The following is a 25,280-nucleotide window of genomic DNA, read 5'->3' as shown; positions in this document are numbered from 1 at the left end:
CAAAAAGACTGTCAGTAAATGAGCTTTTAGCTAACAAGGCCTTCATTGAAATAGACAACACACAGACACGCACTCATGCAAATGCAACTCATACACACTTCAGCACAGTCTCACTGGCCTCAGCAGCCTGTGGTAATATATGTGAGAGTTACATTTGTGTGAGTGTATGGTGGGTACGCTGTCATTTTCAGCGAAGGCATTGTTGTCCAAAAGCTCACTTTATGACAGTCCTTTTGTTGTGCCTATCTGTGACTCATCATCTCCTCTATATGGTGAGTACCAATTATTCTTTTCATAATGTTACATTCCATGCTAGATTTTCCCTTGTTTGATGTTCAGAATATCATATTTTGTAGATGAATATTGAGATAAATCATGAAAAATTCATAACCTGACTAAACACAGAAAAATCTTTCACGTAAGGATTGAGTGACATACAGCCAAGGTAGAATTTTTAACATTTGTACCTCATACATATTTAAATAAGGAAATAAGGCAAATAAATTAATTATAAAGTGTGCTCCTTCAATTATACACTGAGAAGAACTGAAGTGAAAGCAATGAAAAGAAAGGGCCTAATAAAAATATCAGGACAGGTTACAAAAGTTTCACTGATGACGCTGCCCTTCTCACTGAATGTAAAGAATCTACAAAATAAATGTGGAATGTAATGAGCACACTTCTCAAAGAAACACTAACTTACCAATGAACAAAAGAAAATAATGAAGAAACAAAGAAGTTGAAACTTTCTGGCAGATTAAAACTGGGAGTTGAAACTGGGACCTTAGCCTTTCATGGACACATGTTCTAACAAGCACAACTCACAATCTGCCCTCACAGCCCTGCTCCACTGTACCTCTTCTCCTACCTTCCAAACTTCACAGAAGTTCTCCTACATACCTAACAGGACTATGACATCTAGAAGAAAGGATATTGTAGAGAAATGGCTTACCCACAGCCTAGGGGATTGTTTCAAGAATGAATTTTACTCTGTAGCAATGTGTGACATGATTTGAAACTTTCTTGAAGATTTAAACCATGTGGTGAACTGGGACTCAACCTGCGTCCTTTGCCTTTTGCCGCAAGTGCTCTACAAGGTCGCCAGGCATGCTTTGATAGCTGTCAGTGGAATGCTTGCCAGTAAAGTTTATAGTGAAAGGGTGATGAGTTATTTTACTACAGGCTAGTAATGATCACAAAGATCTGAGAAATCAAACTGTGCAAATAGTGTCAACAGACTGGGAAATACTGTCAATAGCTTCACAGTGAAACTAATGATTTTTCAGTATTTTAATCAAAAGGAAGAATAAAATATACCTGTTTGACACATTTCACATTCTTAAAGATTCTCCTGCATGCTACTACATGCAGAATATTTTGTGTAAGGCGTTGGGGAAGTCTCACACAAAAATGCATTTTCTCTTATTATTTTCACTTACAATATTGATAATTTGGTTTTCATACTTCCCATATCTTAGCTGCACAAATCCCATGGCAGTTATTTAAAAATACTGGGTTCTGAACAATAACTGTGAACCAATAACAGTACAAAAATATTCCATGGCTTTCTCACTGACTGACAAATGGAATGTTTTAATTTTTAAGTCATTCTCATGGCTTTTCTAATGTTAAAAATAATGAGAAAAGGACAAAAAAGGCTATTTCTTTCCAACATAACACATAATTTTGTAACATGTCTGGAATTTTGGTGTTAGTACACAGCAAAATTATATTTTAATTACGTTATAATAAAATACATTTATTGGGACTGAAATCTGACAGTATGCTATTGCTCTGGCTCCACACTGAAATCAACATAAAAATGTGACACAAATTTTTATGAGAGCTGTCAACTGGCTTCACAGTCACAACTCCCCTTGTTGTAAAACTCTTAAATGTTATATATTTGAAAAAGAGGGTAGTGGTTCCTCGATGTTTGTTCCAGTGGGAATGCACAAATATCATCCAAACTACTACGGAAATCAGAATTTGTGAGTAGTGAGTTTAATGGACTAGGGAGGCTGCATTACAGCATGTGATAAGTTGGAAATTTGAGTCAGTCAGGGACCATGTCCAGATGGCCAATGTGGTTAAGGCAACCATTCGTGAGAAGCGTTACATTGGGTTCGAGTCATGCTCGGGGACAAATTTTCAACTTTCTCCACTGCGTTACCGCAATGCTCTTGGTGGCTAGCTGTCAATTTCCCACCCATCCTTTCTCTTTCCTTTACAGTTAAATATTATCTCCTCAAACAGAAGTGAAGCCTTTCTACACACTCATATTCTTTATAGGTTTGTCCTGCTTCTAGCACTTTATTAATAGCAGTTATCTCATACAGAACTGAAATTTCATTTTAAAGCAAGATAAGAATACAGTGGAAGTACTATTACCATGTAATTGTACAAAATTGTGCGTAGTTTTTGTGATTGTTTGAGTATCTTAGGTAATTTTAAAAAATCAACATATATATTCATTGTCTGTATGTACAACAAGGCCTAAAACATTTGTGTGTTCATCAAGGGCAAATATAATACACAAGTGACATATACTGCACATCTTAATACTATTAAATGAAAAAAAGATAATATTAACTATTTCTGTTCTTGCCAAAAAAATAAATTGCACTTAACCACAAAAAAACTCAATTCTTTCATTTCAGGTAAATAATTCCATTTCACAAATTTTCCCACAACAGCTATACACAAATTTAGAGTATTTTAACTTGCATATTCAAACGTTCTTGCATGCTATCAACAATCAAAATGAAATAGCCTGAAGTTTTTCACAAATTACTTAGTGCTAATTATAAAATAGAGGAAATGCGCCCATTTCTTTGGCATTACAACTCATTTTCTTTTGTTTTATTTTTATGTTTTGCCACTTAACTGTAAATAATAATATATATGTAACTGTTCACAGAACAGAAATAAGCTTAATATTTGTAATACACATGATGTTTTTAAATGCATAAGAATAGTCAAGTCGTGCACAAGAATGTATACACTGACAAGTGAAAATTTGAAAGAAAGGCTAGTGTCTGAACACAGGAAACTTCTGTCATGGACATGAGAGACTGGAATACGTAAATAATACTTGTGCAATAACAATCATTTAAATGAAAAGCATGAGGGAACTTGTCAAAGTGATAGTTCCCATCTTTCCATTATAGTCATTCTGTATACTGGTACTCTCAAATATGCAAATCTACACTGAAAATGAGGTATAAAATGAGTCAACAGACAGTTAGCTTATCAAATGCAATCTCAGCTATCAGTTTTACTGCACAAGTCACAAACAATTCACAAAACTTCTTCCTGTGTTGATGCAAACTATTTCTCTTGACGATGCATAAAAATATTTGTCAAACAGGTAGAAAATTCAGCATATTTCCAGCCACACTATTTTAGCCAACAAGAGATTCACTCATTTCATGGAAGTCTATAGATGAGAAAATCAAAGCATTCTCTCAAAGTAAACTATATCATGATATCAGTACTATGATGACTCATTGCACAAAGAGGAATGACTCAAGCTTCTCATTTAGAAGTTCATAGGTTCATTTTTAGCTTACAGCCTTCTCATATGAGGGTGGAGGCGACTCATCACCAGGTGGATGTGGTCTCTGCTGAACTGGTAGCAGAACTGCAACATGGTAGGGTGGGGGAGGTGGTTCGGGAACTTGGACTGTATTTGACGAAGGTAAGGCAACCACTTGCCTTTCAGCCACTTCTTGCTGAACTGTCACACTCGTTGTTTCAACAGGACGTTCACGAGTCTGGTGGACAGGTGTTGCTGATGAAGAAGTTGCTACAGCCTGGGCAGATTGGACATGAACAGCACTTGATGCTACTGCAGCTGAAAGTAATTCCCGGGTCACTCTTGATCGACACAACGACACAGTACAACCTGCGAGCAGGAACACAACCAGCAACGAACAGAACACCAACACCTCCAGCCCAGTACCATGTACTCCCTGCAATAAACAAGGGAAAAAGTGATTTCACATACACAACAGAAATGAGGATGTGGCAAAATTTACTCTGCAGGCTTTGTGGGTCTTAATTTAGACAAAACTGTTTGTTAAATTTTAAAACTACACAAAATTCTTGGTTTTTATTAAATAAATGATGCAGTGCAGCTCCACTTTGCTGAGGAATCTGTAAAAGGATCCTGTGAATGCAGAGTCTGAATCAGGATCAGAATCTTCTGATTTTGATTCACCTTCTGTTATGGAATCAGACCCTTCCAGAGATTCTGTAACAAACTGAAATTTCACTGCATCTGAGTTATGGAATTTTAGGTGTGGGTTAATGATCTTAATACTTTTTTTTCTACAGCATAAAGAGAATGCAAAATTATCACTTTAAAGTATATTTACTAATTCATTTCTAACATCTTTCCATTCCCACAACCTGACAGCAAGCTAACATTTTATAAAGTGCATTCAATGAGTAAGCAAAAAATTGATACCAACAAGCTCAGAGACAGAATTCGAAATTTACTTATGAGTTACCAAAATTTTAACACTGGACCGAGGCTTACACACACACACACACACACACACACACACACACACACACACACACACACAGAGAGAGAGAGAGAGAGAGAGAGAGAGAGAGAGAGAGAGAGATTGCAAGAAAAGTTCCTTTACTTAGCTTTTAGTCACGGTTGTACCTTATGAATAGAAGTTGTATTCCATCTTTATTTGATTACATTATTAAGGATACATAAAACAATTGTGAGACACATAATCAACTGATTGCATTTTTCTTCAGAAGTAAGAGTTTTTCTTGACTTGACGAAGCTGATTTGTAATACCACCATGTAAAATTTCTTGTAAAGCTTAGAGCAGCATATGTTAACTGAAATAATACTCACAAACACATAAATAACTTGTCTAGAAAGCTCTCAACCATATGCTATGGTTTAAGAATATTAAAGTCAACAACAAACAAAACAACAGTGCTGCAGGCATATTCTGTGTAATTCCACTCTCACTGCTTCTATATGGGATCATTTTCCAAGGACACTTAACTTATAGCATAAAGGTTTTTAGAAATAAAAAAAAAGAGCTCTACAAATAACTTATGGGCTTAAAAAGAGATAGCGTCCTGTAGTCTTATTTTACTGAGCTTGATGGTATGAATGTTCCAAGTTTATTCATTTGCCTTATTCGCTAGAGACTACCTCTTGAAAACAAGCAAACTACCACAGAACAAAAATGAGCACAACTATTGAACCAGAGGGGAATCAAATATATATCAAAAACATCACAGAACAACAGGCTATCAGAGGAGCATAATTAACATCAGTGTAATATTACATAATAAGATACCTGATAGAATAAAAATTGCTGTGTATCAAATATTTAAAATTAAACTAAAGGCATTTCTAATAAAGCACTGTTTCTATTCTGTAAAAGAATTTCTGAATATATAACAAAAAACTTAATTAAATTATAATAACAAGTAGCAAATTTTAATTTGCCTACTAATTGCAAATACTATGTATTATTGCAACTTTTCTTTGACCTGTCCAATATCAATTGTACAGCTCGTGCTGTATGATAAAACTGGACATATAAAAAAAATCAATAAATCATAGAAGCAATATAGGGAGAAAAGAGTGATCTGGGCTAGGCTAGATGTCTAATTACGTAAAAACTGAAATGAAACTTAAGATCATCATGATGTTGTTGTTGTTGTGGTCTTCAGTCCTGAGACTGGTTTGATGCAGCTCTCCATGTTACTCTATTCTGTGCAAGCTTCATCTCACAGCAACTACTGCAACCTATGGTACATACTTCTGCATCTGTTTAGTGTATTCATCTCTTGATCTCCTCCTACAATTTTCACCCTCCACGCTGCCCTCCAATACTAAATTGGTGATCCCTTGATGCCTCAGAATATGCCCCACCTTCCTTCTCCTAGTCAAGTTGTGCCACAAATTTCTCTTCTCTCCAATTCTATTCAATATCCCCTCATTAGTTATGTGATCTACCTATCTAATCTTCTGCATTCTTCTGTAGCACCAAATTTTGAAAGCTTCTATTCTCTTTTTGTCTAAACTATTTATCGTCCACGTTTCACTTCCATACATGGCTACACTCCATACAAATACTTTCAGGAACGACTTCCTGACACTTAAGTCTATTCTCAATGTTAACAAATTTCTCTTCTTCAGAAACGCTTTCCTTGCCATTGCCAGTCTACATTTTATATCCTCTCTTCTTCGACCATCATCAGTTATTTTGCTCCCCAAATAGCAAAACTCATCTACTACTTTAAGTGTCTCATTTCCTAATCTAATTCCCTCAGCATCACACGACTTAATTCGACTACATTCCTTTATCCTCATTTTGCTTTTGTTGATGTTCATCTTATATCCTCCTTTCAAGACACTGTCCATTCCATTCAACTGCTCTTCCAAGTCCTTTGCTGTCTCTGACAGAATTACAATGTCATCGGCAAACCTCAAAGTTTTTATTTCTTCTCCATGGATTTTAATACCTACTCCGAATTTTTCTTTTGTTTCCTTCACTGCTTGCTCAATATACAAATTGAATAACATTGGGGAGAGGCTACAACCCTGTCTCACTCCCTTCCCAACCACTGCTCCCCTTTCTTGTCCCTCTACTGTTATAACTGCCATCTGGTTTCTGTACAAATTCTAAATAGCCTTTCACTTCCTGTATTTTACCCCTGCCACCTTCAGAATTTGAAAGAGAGTATTCCAGTCAACATTGTCAAAAGCTTTCTCTAAGTCTACAAATGCCAGAAACGTAGGTTTGCCTTTCCTTAATCTCTCTTCCAAGATAAGTCGTAGGATCAGTATTGCCTCACGTGTTCCAACATTTCTACGGAATCCAAACTGATCTTCCCCGAGGTCAGCTTCTACTAGTTTTTCCATTCGTCTGTAAAGAATTCACGTTAGTATTTTGCAGCTGTGACTTATTAAACTGATACTTCAGTAATTTTCACATCTGTCAATACCTGCTTTCTTTGGGATTGGAATTATTATATTCTTCTTGAAGTCTGCGGGTATTTCGCCTGTCTCATATATCTTGCTCACCAGATGGTAGAGTTCTGTCAGGACTGGTTCTCCCAAGGCTGTCAGTAGTTCTATTGGAATGTTGTCTACTCCCGGGGTCTTGTTTCGACTCAGGTCTCTCAGTGCTCTGCCAAACTCTTCACGCAGTATCATATCTCCCCTTTCATCTTCATCTACATCCTCTTCCATTTCCATAATATTGTCCTCAAGTATATCGCCCTTGTATAGACCCTCTATATACTCCTTCCACCTTTCTGCTTTCCCTTCTTTGCTTAGAACTGGGTTTCCATCTGAGCTCTTGATATTCATACAAGTGGTTCTCTTTTCTCCAAAGGTCTCTTTAATTTTCCTGTAGGCAGTATCTATCTTACCCCTGGTGAGATAAGCCTCTACATCCTTACATTTGTTCTCTACCATCCCTGCTTAGCCATTTTGCACTTCATGTCGATCTAATGTTCGAGACGTTTGTATTCCTTTTTGCCTGCTTCATTTACTGCATTTTTATATTTTCTCCTAATAAAGTTTGAAAATTCCTCTGTTTTTCCACATAACTGTCATTTTGGTCAATGCAGTTTTGTAAATGCTAGTGCAGTTTTCATATGTTCATGTTTTACCACCTCATAACAATGTCAACGGCTGGACCTCAGCTCTCACTCTGTCACTGCTCCTCAAGCATCTTTTCACTAAATGTTCTTCCAATTTATTAAATAAATGGTAGTCATTAGTTTCCATGTCTGGAATATACTACTGCAGGCAGTTGATGACCTAACCAAACTCTTCCAGGTGAGTGACAATTTGACAGGTGATATGGAGCAAGCTTTGTCATGGAGAAGACTTACACTCTTGCTTCAATCCTTCTTCGCCATCTCTATATAAACTGTCTGAATTGCCTAAGTGTCTTACAATATCCAATGTCAACTATTGCAGTCTTTTACTCCGAAATACAGTTTTTACGACTTTCGCTGCACAGTGTTTGTCTGAATTTTTGAGGCCTGGGCAAAGGGGAATACCAACACAATACCAACGACGCTGCAATACAGTCAATGGTTGACCTAAAACAACTGAATTCCTATATATGTTGTTTTCGTCTCCAAAGCCCTAAATAAATTCATCAGAAGAGCCAATGCACATTCCTTTGTGGCATCATCTGCACACTCCTTCTCATGTTCCACCTTTCCAGTCAAAATCAGAAACCAAAATGCAAGAGATCACCAAATGAGATCCCCAAATTTTGACTCATGATTAGTTCAACATTCAAAATTTTCTCATCAGACTATGATGGTCTCCTTACTTCTTTCATTGTCATGAATTTCAGTGCAACCAGACATGAACTTCCTACATCACTTGTGGACATTTACTCATCCAGGTGCTTTCATTAGCTGGTGATGAATTTTGATAGGATTAATACCTTTTTCCATTCAGAACCTTAAGTTCAGCATATACTTCAAATGCGGCGGAGTGGCAAGCAAGAGATTAATTACAGACAGTTGTAGAGCCAAGAATGAGCATCCCATGCTGAGTGATGGCTTGTCTGGGATTGGGGAAAGTGACAAACATAACTGTGTGACCAGCAGCCGTGAAAACAGTTCTTTTGCAAATCAAACACTTTGCAGACCTTACCTGAACCATTTTCAAAGAGTTTCCTGTCTACAAATGTTCAGTTTCAACTATAAACTTCACATCCGGTACAGTTCTCTTCTTTTGGCACACACAATCCTTTGTCAGTCTTGCAAACGTGATGACCTCATATTTCAGTTTCTTCATAGAGGATGTTTCACAATTCATGTTACACATTTCTAGAGGTTGCAGAGGGGCTTCATAGATCAAGTTTAACATGGGAACCGATGTCTGGAAACATCATCCAACAACAGTAGAGGGCATCAAAGTTACTGATGTCAGTGGCTGTAAATGTATGTACACACAGGGTGATTCTGTGATGATGTTACAAGCTTTCTAGGATGATGGAGAAGGATAAATGTATCAATATGAGTTAACGGTTCCTGTACCAGAAATGAATGAATAGAAAGTTGGAAGTGAAAATTGTTCTGATACCTCTGACAGTGGAATACATGTACTGGTACTGTTAGTGCTAAGATTGCAGGGTAGGAAACTTTCAGAAGTGGTAGCATGGACACAAACAAGAAATAATGTCTAGTAACCATGGGCGCCAGACTGCATACCTTAGAGCTATGAGCACTTCTTCAATAGAGGAGGCATATTTCACACTAGAGATGAACAACTGCTCATAGCTCCTCAGGTATGCATTTTAGAGCCCATGTTTATTGGACATTTCTCCCTCTGAAAAGTTGCCTGTGCTACAAGCTTAGCAACAACAGTACGACTACACGTATTCCACTATCAGAAGTATTAACACAGTTTTTGCTTCTAACTTTTGATTCATTCTCTTTCGGTACAGAACCCTTACCTCCTTCTCCATCATCACAGAAAGTTTGTAATGTCGTCATGAAATTACTCCATATACACATACATTTACAGGTGCTGGCACCTACAACTCTGACGCTTTGTAGCATCACTGGATGACGTTTCTGGACATCGGTTTCTATGTAAAACTTGATCTACTAAGACCCCTCTACAACCTCTACAAGTGCGTAACATGAATCGTGAAACACCCTGTATGTTAAATCCAGTAATGTATGCACAGCCATAATCTCTGAGTCATTGACTGCTGTGGTGTCCTTCAATAAAACAAGTTTCTTCATTTTAACATCATCATTCTTGCAAATTATACAACAACCTTGCAGTTTACTGAGGAGTGGTAGAGTAAATACCACTATACAGAACACAATAATGGAAATCATGTACGAATATTTTAAAAAAGAAAACTTCTCAGTTTACTCAGTCATCCTCCTAAATCATCAATGATCTTTTCAAGCATATCTAGCTTCCTTAAGACTACCTGGACGACTGCCAGAAGAATTCTCTCATGTGACGTCTTCAAGACAAAAGTATTATGGTTGAATGTTTCTTTTTCCAGTTCTGATCTCTACTGCACTGAACTGCAAACCTAATCTGTCACTACACTGTAGATTTCTTATAACTTGGTTGTTCCATTTTAGTTATCAGTAAGTTTCAGAGATTCTTTTTCTGTGATCCTGGGATAGAAACGCCGAGGAAAACTTCACATGGTATCAAAGTCATGAAACATTACTTCACTTGGACAAAAGTGGGATGGAAACTGAGTATGGTCTTTCTTAAGGACCCATCCCAGCATTTGTGCAATATATTCAGAGAAACTGCAAAAAGCTACAGCAGGATGACTGTGTAGGAATTTGAATATCACTCTTCCTGATTTCAATACCAGTGTGATATTCAAGCCATTTCAATTGTTGATCTTCTGCACAAAATATTATTGATTATCAAGAGAGAAATATGGCTGGGTTCTTAAAAATGAATCTTGTCACTCATAAACTGGAACTGTAATGTAATAGACTTAGCTTCTCTACATATCGTGTTGAAAAATGCTAGCAAAAAGAAATATTCAAAAAAGATAAAACAAGTTTCTTTCATTTGGAAAGTAGTAAAAAAGGAGAAGAACAAGGAAGAGAAACAAAAGGACAGAAAGGGAACAAGAAAAAGAAACAAGAGGATCTCTGCTAGTCTACATCCAACAGATGTTCAGTAGCTATGAAACATCTGACAATTCAATTCATTTGTATAATGAGGATCAGGAACCATTCAGCTTTAGGTGGAATGCAGATTGTGGACAAGCACACACTAAGATCAGATACTGACAAGCTATGTTTTAATCTTTCATTATCCTGCCTTGACATGCCAACATTTGAATGCCCCCCTCCTGCACACACACACAGGCAATCAGACACAACATGTACCAACTGCTAAGTGGTTGTCAAGACAGAAGACTAAGAGAGTAGATGGATAGAGGAGGGGAAGAGTGGAGCAGTGGAAAGAGGAGGGAGTGATGGGGACAAGGAGGAGTTAGATAAATATTTTGGAGTGGGACCAGAAAAGGCCCTCAGCAACAATGGTGAAACTATGGATTATTAGTATTAATATCTGGTGGCTGTAATTAACATACAGTTCTCCGAAGGTTGCAGTGCAGGCTATATATATCATAGGATATTGAAACGTCGTAAGTAGTGACCAGATTTACGAGGTGCTATCCAAAATTTTCGGGACTGGTGCTGCCATCTGTTGAAAACCTTACCTTTGGACTAATGGTCACCATCACCCTCGAAGTAGTTCCCAACCACACATACACACTGGTCCCAGTGCTTCTGCCACTGGTCAAATGTTTTCTGGATGTCCTGTTCTTTGAGGGTGTTTACCACCACCAACAATGCTTCTTGAACCCTCTCTAGAGTGTCGAACCGACAGCCATTCAACTCGAGTATCAGTTTTGGGAACAGTACGAAGTCGCAAGGTGGTAAATCTGGCGAGTACGGTGGGTGGGGTACAACCACCATGTTGTTTTTTGCCAAAAAGGTCCTGGTGAACAAGGACGTGTGACAGGACATGTTGTCGTGATGCAGTAGCCAGTTTCCTCGATGCCAAAGTTCGGGCTGTCGTCGCCACACATTTTCACAGAGCCGTCGCAAAAGGTCACAGTAGTATGTGGAATTCACTGTTTGGTTGGGTGGGACAAATTCTTTGTGCACAATCAAAGAAAACGATGACCATGGTCTTCATTTTGCTCTTCACCTGTCTCGCTTTTTGATCTTGGAGAGCCCGGGCTCTTCCACTGGGACGATTGTTGCTTTGTCTCTGGGTCATAACCGTAAATCCAGCTCTAGTTGCCGTTGATAACCCGTGACAAGAAGGTTGGATCATCAGATGCAGTCTGACAAAGGTCCGTGCACACTTCAATACGCTGTGCCTTCTGATCGGCAGTCAAGATCCTTGGCACAAATTCTGTGGCTACACAATGCATGCCCAATTCATCAGTCAACATTTGTTGACATGTCCCATACCCATACTCACTTCACCCAGAAGACCTCGAATGGTTCGACATCGATCCACACGAACCAACTTTTGAATTCTGGCAACAATGTCTGGTGCTGTGCACCTAATGGGCCTTCCAGTGTGAGCATCGTCTTCGATGTCTGTATGGCCGGCCCCGAACCGAGCGTGTCACTCAAACACATGCGTACGGCTCATGCTCTGTCCCTCAAACACTTGTTGAATCACTGCAAGGGTCTCCGTAGCACTTTTCCCGAGATTCACACAGAATTTGACACACACACACACACACACACACTATTTTGTTCACAGATCCATCATAAAATTGCCACACACCAAACACAGAGTATTACGGAAACCACTGCGGATACGCAACCCGTCCTCCCAGCTGAGTGCCATTCTGCACACTGACTCATCAGATATGCAGCTCTTGCCACCTAGCGGTGCAAAGATCTACTACTCCTACTTTCCAGAAGGCAGCACCAATCCCGAAAATTTTGGGTTCCACCTCGTATGCATTTGCATGTTGCATATGCATTTGCATATTTGGCTCCTTTTCACAGGTTTTGCATATTTTAACTAATAACTAGTGACGATGCATATTTTCACTCTATGTTTACAATATTTTAAAAATTTAGACATGCAGTCTCTAGCTCCATCTAGTTTTGATGTCTCACAGATCGACTGTCACCTAGAACTGCATGCAATCACTAACCAAGAAGCCACTGCCTAGGCCTTTACAAATGTCTGCTTGTGTCTGTGTATGTGCGGATGGATATGAGTGTGTGTGAGAGTGTATACCTGTCCTTTTTTCCCGCTAAGGTAAGTCTTTCCGCTCCCGGGATTGGAATGACTCCTTACCCTCTCCCTTAAAACCCACATCCTTTTGTCTTTCCCTCTCCTTCCCTCTTTCCTGATGAGGCAACAGTTTGTTGCGAAAGCTTGAATTTTGTGTGTATGTTTGTGTTTGTTTGTGTGTATCGACGTGCCAGCGCTTTCGTTTGGTAAGTAACATCATCTTTGTTTTTAGGTATATTTTTCCTATGTGGAATGTTTCCCTCTATTAATTCATATATATATATATATATATATTTCATTTGGTAAGTCACATCATCTAACAAAGATGATGTGACTTACCAAACGAAAGTGCTGGCACATCGATAGACACACAAACACAAACATACACACAAAATTTAAGCTTTCGCAACAAACTGTTGCCTCATCAGGAAAGAGGGAAGGAGAGGGAAAGACGAAAGGATGTGGGTTTTAAGGGAGAGGGTAAGGGCTCATTCCAATCCCGGGAGCGGAAAGACTTACCTTAGGGGGAAAAAAGGACAGGTATACACTCGCACACACACTCATATCCATCCGCACATACACAGACACAAGCAGACATTATATATATATATAAGGGTATTACACAGTTTCTACTGCTCCTGCAAGCTGATGAGCAACCTGCACTGGAACATAATGGCATGGATTCTTCATCAGCATCACCACCCTAAGGAAATTTCGCCAGGTGGGAAAACAAAAGGTGAAATCTAATGTAAAATTTGAACTAGCCATCTGAGGATGAACCTGTCAGTTCGAAACCGGTAATGGCGCTGCTTAAGTTAATAATTAGCACTGTAAAAAGTGGCTAATTGCTGTAATCTTCTGTGTAAGAGTCAAACTATAAATATGAAAAATTAACCTTGAAGCTTGGTCTTTTATAGCAAGTCTTACCTTTTAAGACATGTCAGATACAAATGTGAAAGTTAAATTTTAAGTAATGGCATAAATGGCTGGTCTTTTCTGCCCATAATTTTTCTTTGTGGATGGTTCTCGAAGTGTTCATGTTTTGAATTATATTATGAAAAGAACAGTTGCTAATCACCGTATAGCGGAGATGATGAGCTGTGGATAGGCACAACAAAAAGATTGTCACAAAATGAGCTTTCGGCCTATGAGACCTTTGTCAAAAATAGAAAAGAGACATACAACCTCAGGCAAACTGCAACTCACACACATATATGACCACAGTCTCTGGCAGACTACGAGTCTGGCTTCAACTGCCAGACTGTGGTCATGTGTGCGTGAGTTGCGTGCGTGTGTGTGTGTGTGTGTGTGTGTGTGTGTGTGTGTGTGTGTGTGTGATTTTGTGACAGTCTTTTTGTTGTGCCTATCCGCAACTCGGTATCTCCAATATACGCTGAGTAGCAACTACCCTCTTCATAATATTGTTACATTCCATCTTGGATTTTCCTGCTTTTTTCCTGGATTCCTCAGCTGTCTCGGGGCATGTACATACTGGAACACCTCTCTGAGAACATTTCAGGTAAGGTGTCTTTGATGTGAGGATGAAATGAGAAATAGTCAAAATCCTGGAGAAGTTTAGTGTGTACAGCATGTTATATTCCCTGCATCTACTGATGGCTGTGCTTGCCCCAGGCGGTCAGCGGAGTGTTTGTGTGCTTGTCGTGTTCCAAAATGTGCCTTAACACTGTGTAAGATGATTAAACGTCTTGAGTCATGACATTCTTTTGGAGTTAGTAGCAAGACTGTTGATGAATTTTGTCACCTGATGTTATTCTCTGAATGAAACTGGTTAAAAAATAAGAAAAGTATCTAAATATTATTTCCTGGCAAAAGAAGTGGTTGGATTTTTCTGGGCATGTGTGGTGTTTGGTAATAAGAGAAATTTTGATCAGTGGTTCATTAGCAGCAGCTTTGGGCTTGTCGAGGGTCATGGAAAGAAATGGTGTGGGAAAGCCATTTATGAAATATTTAGGCAGGGTACTGGCTGTATTTGCCTGCCGTCAGCATATATAGATAACTCTCACTTCCTGTAGCATTTTTGAATGTCAGCAATATACAGAGTGCACCGTAATTAATGGTGTAAACATATACAGTTGAAAATACATGATAGTAGAAGCAAAAAGGTCACAGTAAACATAGGTCTGTAAATGAACCACCTGTGAGACAATCACGAATTTGTGGTTACCAGTCACTACTGATGTGATTCTGTGTAAACAATGCATGCCAGTCCATTGTGTAGTTCTTGATTACATTTTCGAAACCTGGAGTTGTAAACAGAATGGATATGACACTAAAGTACACAGTCAGAGCACCACTCACGTCATTCGTTTGTGGAGCATAAATTGAGTTGTATGAGTATATGGGGTAACATGGAACATTACAGTAATGAGGAGTATGCAGATATGCATTTCATGTATAGTAGTGCTAACGGCAATGCACAGGAGGCTGCATGCTTGTTCCAAGAACCATACCCTACCCGAAGGCACCCTGAGAGTAGATCGTTTACATGGGTGCATCAATACTTCCAAGAAAATAGGAGATAGGCACATGCTGTGGGAGTGGGTATGCCTGCACAAATTATACCTGTGCTTGAAAATATAGTGCTGGAAACAGTCGAACAGTATCCAGAAATCTTGACAAAAATGTTCTGTCAGTGGATGCGACAACAAGCTGTAGGCAACCCTATGTTTGACAGTTACATTTTATTTACAGACGAAGTAGGGTTCACTTGTGATGTGTGTGTTTAATTATCACAAGTCTCATGTTTGGGGTCATCTAATCTCCAACCCACATGCTGTGTATGTCTCCAAATCAGTGACATTTCCCACTGAATGTGTGGTTAGGGGTACCAGGTGATCATTTTATTGGGCTATACATGTTACCAAACAAACTCTAATCCTTGGTTTCTTCATCATCATCTTGCAGGACTGGTTGAGGATGTTGCCTTCTAGAGCAACTCCAGAGGATGTGGTATACGCATGGTGGAGCACTGGCACAATTTGCTGCTATGATGAGACAATATCGACAAAGATTGATTGGGCAAGGAGGACATGTACCATGGTCTCCAAGATCAGCTTATCTGAACCCCATGGATTTTTGTGTTTGGGACCACCTTAAAGGTTAATACTATTGAAGAATTGGAGCAGAAACTTGTCAATGCTTGTAAAGAATTTTAAAGTGATCCAGGTATGTTTGAAAGGACTCGAAACTCATTGCATGGACTGGTGCAGATCTGCATCTGGGTACAGGGACGACACTTTGAACACTTCATTTAACTATGAGTAGTTATATAACTAATGTGTTTGTTCAAAACACCTGCACGTTTTTCTTAATGTTGTACAGTACTGTTACCTTTCCTCAACTCAGGTGACTTCTACACAGAACAAAGTCAGTGGTGGCTGCTAACAATGAAATCACAATTATCTCACAAAGTTTTCATTTGTGACCTGTGTTTACTGAGACTTTTTTGCTTCAAATATCATATATATTCAACTGCATGTGCTTACGCTATTAATTATGATACACTCTATATAGGTGTTAAGTACAACTGTGGATGATCACTGGTAGAGGGATTAAGTACATAGGTTTTGGGATAGGTTTAATGTTTTGAGGAGTCTTCATGATCCTGGGAAGTGAACTTAACGGCAAAGTTCATAAGTGGTGTTGTCAAATACCTCGTTTGGGGCAAGAAGGTGAAGACAAGTTGGAAATTTGGAATTTCTGGTGGGGAGGCCTCACAGCTTGAGAGGATGGAACAAGACAAAATTCAATAAGTGCTTTGGGTTGGCTTGGTTAGTAAGGTAGGTGACAAAAGAATGCTACTTCTTAAGAAAACATGAAAGAATAGGAGCCCTTGTCAAGTCTAGCATGGTTAAGCCTGGGTCTTGGCCTCAAGGCAAGACCTTATGAAGGGGACTTAGAGTTCTGTTGGCACAAGGTTTATAGAAAACATTGCTGACAGTATTGAGTGTCGAGGGAGTGGTTTGAAAGAAGGTTCTATGGATGCAGGAATGGATTAGATGAAGAAGACAGAGTCTGACAATTATAAGAAGCTGATAAGGAAGGTTTGTGGTGTATAGTCAAATAAAGGAGGAGTGATGTTACTTGGGAATGATAAATCATCTGGTGGGTAGTCGTTCTCATAGGAAGGAGTAAAATATAAGTAGTTTTGATAGGTTTTCCAGATGGTGCTGAGAAAGTTGTTTGGATCTTGAAGCAGCAGAAGCTCAATCTAAAGACAGGGTCCAGGAAACTTCTGTTATGGAATAAACAGTCTTTGTGGTAGGGACGGATATGATTTAGAAAGGCCTGTGCTTGGAAAGTGTTGTTATTTATGGCTACATTGTTGAGGGGAAGGGAGTTATGGAATCTGAAAAGTTGAACTTTTATAAGATCAGTAATATTTATTTCTTCTCTTGCATATGCTCTGTCTTCTGCCCATCCAGTTTTGTTACCACTAATAATAATCCAAAGTTATGCCATTGCCCCTTAGAACCATCCAAATACAATTTCTTGACTCCCAGTACTTCCCTGCTGACTACTTGTTCCACACATCCTATCCTCCCCAATCCTCTCCCTAATACGCAACTACCCTCCATCTTTCTCTCAAAATATTCATTGTTTTGCCTGACTGACACTCTTAGATACTAATGCTGGAAAGAAAAACAAAGATTACAAAACTAGAGACTGTGATTCACCCACACTCATCTAGATAAGAATGATTTACCTATCCTCACTGTTTGTCTGTTGCTTCCATTTTTGCGATAAGCCCATTTATAATCCTAAAACAAGATTTCCGCAACACACAGCTTTTCATTTATCTTCTGAATTATTATTTATCATCTGGCACAATGCATCATTAAGCCTGTCTTATACACTAATGTAGAAAAATAGAATAATATGTACATAATACGACTTAGTATATAACTCATCTAAAAACAAAGATGATGTAACTTACCAAACGAAAGCGTTGGCATGTTGACAGACACACAAACAAACACACAAAATTCAAGCTTTCGCAACCAACGGTTGCTTCGTCAGAAAGAGGGAAGGAGAGGGAAAGATGAAAGGATGTGGGTTTTAAGGGAGAGGGTAAGGAGTCATTCCAATCCCGGGAGCAGGAAGACTTACCTTAGGGGGAAAAAAGGACAGGTATACACTCGCACACACACTCATATCCATCCGCACATACACAGACACAAGCAGACATTTGTAAAGGCAAAGTGGCCCAAACTTTTTGCCTTTACAAATGTCTGCTTGTGTCTGTATATGTGCGGATGGATATGAGTGTGTGTGCGCGAGTGTATACCTGTCCTTTTTTCCCCCTAAGCTAAGTCTTTCCACTCCCGGGATTGGAATGACTCCTTACCCTCTCCCTTAAAACCCACATCCTTTCGTCTTTCCCTCTCCTTCGCTCTTTCTGACGAAGCAACCGTTGGTTGCGAAAGCTTGAATTTTGTGTGTGTGTTTGTGTTTGTTTGTGTGTCTGTCAACATGCCAACGCTTTCGTTTGGTAAGTTACATCATCTTTGTTTTTAGATATATTTTCCCACGTGGAATGTTTCCCTCTATTATATTAGTATATAATTCAGCACAGATTCTGTTGCAAAATACTGTACCTCATGATCAAAATAGAATTTTGCTCCTGCCACAAAAACTGTGGCAAGTGCAAATGATGCCCACATGCCACACCTAACACGACCTACAGGCAGCAGCTGTTGTTGAGCTATACTGTGGACAGTGGCTTCAGTTGCTGGTTCCAGTGGCAAGTCTAGGAAGACACTACTGTCCACCTCAACCGCATGAGGCCCAGGCTGTCGGTGGGAGCCAGAGGATGAACTAGAAACACATATAAACATTATATTGAGAAAGCGTAAAATTTACAGTTTTCAAAAGCACCGGCAGAAAAACTTTCTCTTCCAGCTTCACAATAATAAGATTTCAACACTCCATGAACAAAAATAAAATAATTAAGTGAATGATAATACAACATTATAACTGAAAACACTCTTACAGCAAATTTTTTTGAAATACATGGAACATTAATATCTTCATCACAGAAATGCTTCACGAGCTGTAACAAAGTAGACACTGATCACACAACTAATCATCTGAAAACTTATGAATCTCAGCAATGATTTGGTGTACATGCTATTATAAACAAACAGGTCATTGTTTCAGCTAAGAATAAACACCATCTTGATGGACCTGAGCTATGTTTCTAGAGGTAGAGGCAAATAACCACATACTCCCAGATATGGGATATTATATGCTTTTCTGAATGTATGAAATGTGGTCACATCAAGCACTTGTGATCAAGTCTGCAAGATTTACAGGAAAAAGGTTGCCATGTTTGAGCATTTAACCCACCAAAATAATAGTGTAGCACCACAGGTTGCCTGCACACAAAAGAGCATGGCAACAAGAGCCCAAATAATGTGTATCCATATGACAACACCACCACCACCACCAGGCATGTTATTGACAATAATTCACTGCTACTCAGGGTGTTCACCTCACCAGCAGGCAGCAGTGGCATTGCTCCTAGGAGGCACAGATACCACTGACCTATTTGCTTCCACCACAAGGGGGGAGCAGGGGCACAAATAGTCCATGACCAAGCCATTCGCCGGCCAGTACTTAAGCAATCACATAGTCAGTATCCAGCAGTTGAAGCCAGCCTGCAAACCGGGGAGTGCTACTGGAGCTACTTGGAGCTGCCAGTAGTCTTTGACCCTGCTTCACTGAGACATGGCCTCTTGAGGCTTGGCCTCCCACACTGGTATCTTGGCTTGCTACTGTCATGCTCAGAGATTATCGTCTCACCTTGCGGTCCTTGAGACACAGACTTCATCAGTTCGAGGCAAACTGTTTAGTCTTCAGTTATCCTACTAGAAGTGTTAAACTGAGACAGTTACATTGACTACTAAACTGTTTTGTGTTCTTGTTCATTAATGCTCCACTATGGAGAAGAGTGAATTAATGTTATCAATAAATCTATTGTTTGTTGTCTACCTGGTTACAAGTCCTTCCACAACTAATCCTGTACAGGCTGCTTCAATTGGCAATAAGGTTTTCGTGTGAATTTAGGCTGAACTTCTGTACTGCACCCCACGCAGACCGTGCTTTTATGTGTTTTCCCACATACGTGGTGCATTCACATCAAATTTCCATTTCATTATGTCCACAGCCACCACAGATGTCACTACATAAGTACTATTGCTTTTGCAAAATATGCAACGGGCACAGGAACTGATGTTGGAGAAAATTGCACCCGCTACCACATCACTGGAGGTTTCTAATTTACTATCTTACATCGACACCATGGTGTAGGGCTTCACGATGTCACCACTAATGTTCCCGGCATTCAACAAGAAGGCAGAACCATGGCTGATTACGTCACTGACTTACAACAGCATTTCATTGCTCGCAGAATCTCAGGTGATACCCAGCAACACCATTTTCTGTTGGCTTATGCAGGGGTAGACATCTCTCGCCTCCTGCAGCAGTTAAACCCTGAAGCACAACCATATGCAACGTATAGGGAAACATGCTTGTTGGACTATTTTGATTTGCAAATTCAAGTGGCAGCTGCAAAGCACAAATTTCTTAGTTGTTGTAAACAGAACAGGCAGTTCTACCAGGAGAGGATAGTTCAACTGCAGGTACTTTCCATGGATTGCCATTTTCAGTGCTCCAGTGGTAAGAGCAGACAGTCATATGTCACACTGTTGGTTAGGGAAATGATTCTAGACCGTTTCAAAGATGAAGGGCTCTGGACTGACATTCTCAAATTAGAAACTTGCCTTCCACTTATTCAAACTTCCAAGCTGTCAGTCTGTTCCTCAGTGGCCCTGCAAGATCTGTCACGCGTATTTTCCACCCACCCCAACCACAAGACCCAGGCCTATACCGCCCCACAAACCTACTGGTTCCACCTGACAAGTCCCCTCTAGAAAGAACATTGCAGGTAACTGACACAACCAGAAGTTACCATCATGCAAAGACTGTTTCATCACATATCACTGCTCGCAATGCTACTTTTATTGTGTGAAGTGCAAGTCTGTTGTAAAACTGGGAAATCAGATATCTGGCAGTCCATAATTAAAATGAGTGTTGATAGTACCTGTCTGGACAAAATTGACTCTGGATCGGATGAAGCGGACTGTGTGCATGGCTCAGATGCTCTCCATGTGCAGGCCATTCTGCCCATCTCCGACAGACTATCGATGTTAGAGATAGTAATCAACACCATGCCTGTCACCTTTCAAATAGATGTTGGCTTCTCCATCACCTTCGAGAACTGGGACACTTATAGATGCCTTCATTCACTACCACTACAAACATAACGCACCATAAGTCACTTCTGCCATTGTTTAAGTCTCACTCTAACATACCTAACAAGACTGCCCGCCATTGGCTGCTACCTTGCATGTTATTCCTCTCTGGATGCTGCAACAGCACTCATTCCCACTCAACAACACAGCATGTTAATGCAGGCGTATCATCCCACATTCTGGTAGAGCAGGATCTCAACTTTGATTCTGCTTTCCATAAGGACTCAAGAGTCAGAGGCCACAGTCACACATCTGCCTATAGATGCCAATAACAACATCCAGGCAGTCGTAGAAGATCCTGTCCTTCATGATGTCATCAAGTTTGCAGAATGTGGGTGGCTGACAGATTACAAATTCATACAGCATCCAAAGGTTTAGGAATACTAGCAATATCAGCATGGATTATCAATGCCCAATGGTATCCTCTCACTGCACGATGACAATTGTCACACTAGAGCCGTCATAGTATGAGCCCTCCAATGCTGGATGCTGACAATGCCGGGTACTGACACAACTCAACCAGATTCAGTGTGGGATGGTCACCACTGAAAGATTGGCTCAACAACATTTTTTCTGCAAGGGAATTGACAAAGACATCAAACAAATGTTCACAGTTAGCCAGGGCAAACAGGCAGCCAAGAAAGTCAGCATTTCCCATGGCCTGTCACAACATCTCCTCAGTCACGGATACATCTGTATTTTGGTGGGCCTTTGTGGGCTTCTCTCCTGTGGTCAATGCTGGCAGCAAATTTCCCTAGACTCATAGATGCAATCAACTTCATCACCAAAAACAACAGAAGCCTTATACTGCATTTTTCACTAAAAAACTACCAGAAACCATTGTAGGAGACCAAGAAACTCAATTCACATTGGCACAATTTTACCACTTTTTGAAGAAAAGTGGCATCCATTTGGTCCCTATGGTACCATTCCATCCAGCTTCCAATGGTCTGGTGTCAACATTTGTATGCAACTTTAAAATCCAGATGGCAAAGCTCCAAAAGTCATGGTCTCAATGACATCCTTAAATTGTTCCTTGTGTCCTACTGCTTCAAACCCCAGGGCAGGACAAGCCTGACAGAAGAGCTTTATGGTCAACTGCAATGATCCCAGTTTCCCATTGTCCATCCCTCCAATCATACACCCTCATTCTGGCAGCCTCCCTGTCACTGTTATTTCTTTTGGGACAACATATGGACAATGGCATTCTCTAGGGTGCCCACTCTCATCATCTGCCTCCTCAACAGGGCCATGGTCAAAGTCCAGCTGACAGATCAAACAAGCTGCCTCAAGCACCTCAATAAGTGCGTTCTCATAAGGCAGAAGAATTCTCCTCTATTTATGTTCCAGATATTGTATGCCCAGCATCTGGGATTGACAACTCCTGACACTGGCTGCAATACCCTCAGGAACCAGCAGCCTTGGGACTCACAGACATCAGTCTCCCAGCTAAAGTGCCTGCAGCAGGTGATGCTCCCCTTTCCCATGGACATCGATAACAGTCAACTGGGTTTGTCACTTCCTCCCAACATTAGCATAAGTGATGGCGACATCTGAGACACTGAAATATATCACAATGTCTCATCTACAGAAGGGAGGGGGAAGGGTATGCAATGTTTGGGTGTATAGCCCATCAATATGACTGTACAGCACCACTGGTTACCTATACACGAGAGTGTAGAGGTTGATGACAACAAGATTCCAAACAATAAGTGTCCATACAACAACGACACCAGGCGTGTTACTGAAGACAATTCTGGATGCCACCACTGTGACTCAGGGTGCTCATCTTGTAGGCAGGCAGCAGCGGCGCCGCTCCTAGAAGGCTACTACAGACCTCTTTGCTTCCACCACACCACGTGACCACAAATAGTCCGTGAGCAATTCGTCTGCCAGCCAGTACTTACGCAATCGAGTGGTCTGAATCCAGCAGTTGAAGCCAGCCTGCAAACTGAGGAGTGCTACTGTAGCTGCAAGCAGTCTTCATCCTTTCTAAGCTGAGAGTTGGCCTGTTGACACTCAGCCTCCTGGACTTTGGTACCTCAGATAGTTACTGTGATTGTGCTCAGAGACTGTTGCCTCATCTTGTTGCCCTTAACCAAAGGCTTCATCTACATTTATACTCCGCAAGCCACCCAACGGTGTGTGGCGGAGGGCTTCATGAGGTAGTCACTGAACCAGACATACTATGTGAACGTCAGTCTTCACTTAATCTACTGGAAGTTTTAAACTCAAACAGTTACACTGACTACTCGCCTATTTTGTGTTCTGGTTCATTAATGTTCCAGGACAGAGAAGAGTGAATAATGTTGTTATTAATAAACCAATTGTTTGGTATTTACCTGGGTGTACGTTCTGCACCGAGCCCAGCACGAGTCACTTCAAAGGTAATCATTATTTTGTACTCAGAAATGCCACAACAAACATCATGCAGAATTACAAAAAATTTAAATAAAAATCAAACATAATCGCATAGGTGAGTGTTACCCACAGTAAGCTTATCAGCATTCCTTCAAAAATGCAAGAACAAAGCATGCGAAAGCACTCTCGCTGAAAATGTAGCAGATATTACAATCAATCATATGAAGTAGATTTAATTTTTTAGGGTGAATGTCAGTTACTTTTTGGACAAATAAAGTGCATCGGGAGGTTTAAAAATATTTGGAATTTATTTATTTAAAACTGGTTATTTTTTCCAGCTACTTGTTTTCTAGAAACTTTATTTCAGCTCCTACTTCAATATCACTTAGTTTTTCTTGCTGTGTTTTACTAGCAAACATTTTTCTCCGATGGTTACACAATACCAGTTATCTCTCATTAACAGTATATTTAATCTTTATGCCTCACTTGCTTCTTTCTTCATTTCTTTATGTTCTGTTACAGATTATCATGGATACATCAGTTGGAGGTATTTATTGACCCCATCTCTTACACGAACATTACAATGATCTCATCTCTCACATGAACATTATAAGTCTACACTTCAATGTTTCTCTCAAAAGTATTCTTTCTGCTTACAAATTACATATTAACAATTTCTATTACCCGCATATCTACTGTGCAGATGGATTATTTTCTTGCTAGATTCAATGATTACTTAACAGTGAGGTGATTGGAAACTGAGCACTTGTTCACTTATTGATATGACTGGGAAATAAGAAATAATTCAGGATGGCTACCAAAAACCTGAATTTGTATAGTTAGAGGGGAAATTTAATCTAGCTCATCAAAAAACTATCCCAGTGTTTCTCACTTGGTTGCCACATAGTTAACCATTGCTACTGCTTACACTACTGTTATTTCTCAAACCTGCTATTTAGATTTTAACAGAAATTCGTAATGAACATACATAAAAAAAAGCTTTACATCACCCCGGTTCCTAGAAATCCTGAAGAAATACGTTGACTGTGGATATTGTATCACAGACACAGTCCCTTTGACTGTTCAGAGATGTCACTAAACCTGCCCAAAGATGTAAACAACCATGAATTGAGCAACGCCTATAAGATGGAGGAGGCCCGATATCTGATAATTTGCAGTCATTCCACCAGGAAGGAAGTACACGTGTTGTCTGTAGTTCAACCATGCCTCGACGGTCAATACTGCGGTTCTATTGCGTCCACATTGTTACTTTTTGCCAGGAAGGGCTCTCAACAAGGGAAGTGTCCAGGCATCTCAGAGAGAACCATAGCTATGTTGTTCGGACATGGAGGTAGAGAGAGACAGGAACTACCGATGACATGCCTTGCTCAGGCTGCCCAAGGGCTACTACTGCAGTGGATGACTGCTACCCATGGATTATGGCTCAGAGGAACCCTGACAGCAATGCAACCATGTTGAATAATGCTTTTCGTGCAGCCACAGGATGTCATGTTACAATTCAAACTGTTCGCAATAGGCTGCATGATGCGCAACTTCACTCCCGATGTCCATAACGAGGTCCATCTTTGCAGCCAAGACACCATGCAGCGTGGTACAGATGGGCCCAACAGCATGCCAAATGGACCGCTCAGGATTGGCATCACATTCTCTCCATTGATGAGTGTCACATATGCCTTCAACCACGCAATCGTCGGAAACGTGTTTGGCGGCAACCCGGTCAGGCTGAATGCCTTAGACACACTGTCCAGTGAGTGTAGCAAGGTGGAGGTTCC

General features: G+C 40.1%; 1 protein-coding gene across 1 annotated transcript in view; it reads right to left on the bottom strand.

Moving 5' to 3' along the window:
• Positions 1–3,563: 3,563 nt before the first annotated feature.
• LOC124608348 overlaps positions 3,564–25,280 on the bottom strand; it is a 203,593-nt gene continuing 181,876 nt past the window's right edge. Inside the window, exons 3-4 of the mRNA XM_047139982.1 lie at positions 18,409–18,628; positions 3,564–3,974 (exon numbers count right to left, since the gene is read on the bottom strand). Coding sequence (XP_046995938.1) covers positions 3,564–3,974; positions 18,409–18,628 — 631 coding nt within the window. The remainder of the gene's footprint in view (positions 3,975–18,408; positions 18,629–25,280) is intronic.

Source organism: Schistocerca americana, chromosome 1, assembly GCF_021461395.2.
Source record: "Schistocerca americana isolate TAMUIC-IGC-003095 chromosome 1, iqSchAmer2.1, whole genome shotgun sequence".
NCBI classification, from domain to species: Eukaryota; Metazoa; Arthropoda; class Insecta; order Orthoptera; family Acrididae; genus Schistocerca; species Schistocerca americana.
Note: the sequence above shows the minus strand (reverse complement) of the source record. Positions and strands in the feature narration are given on the sequence as shown.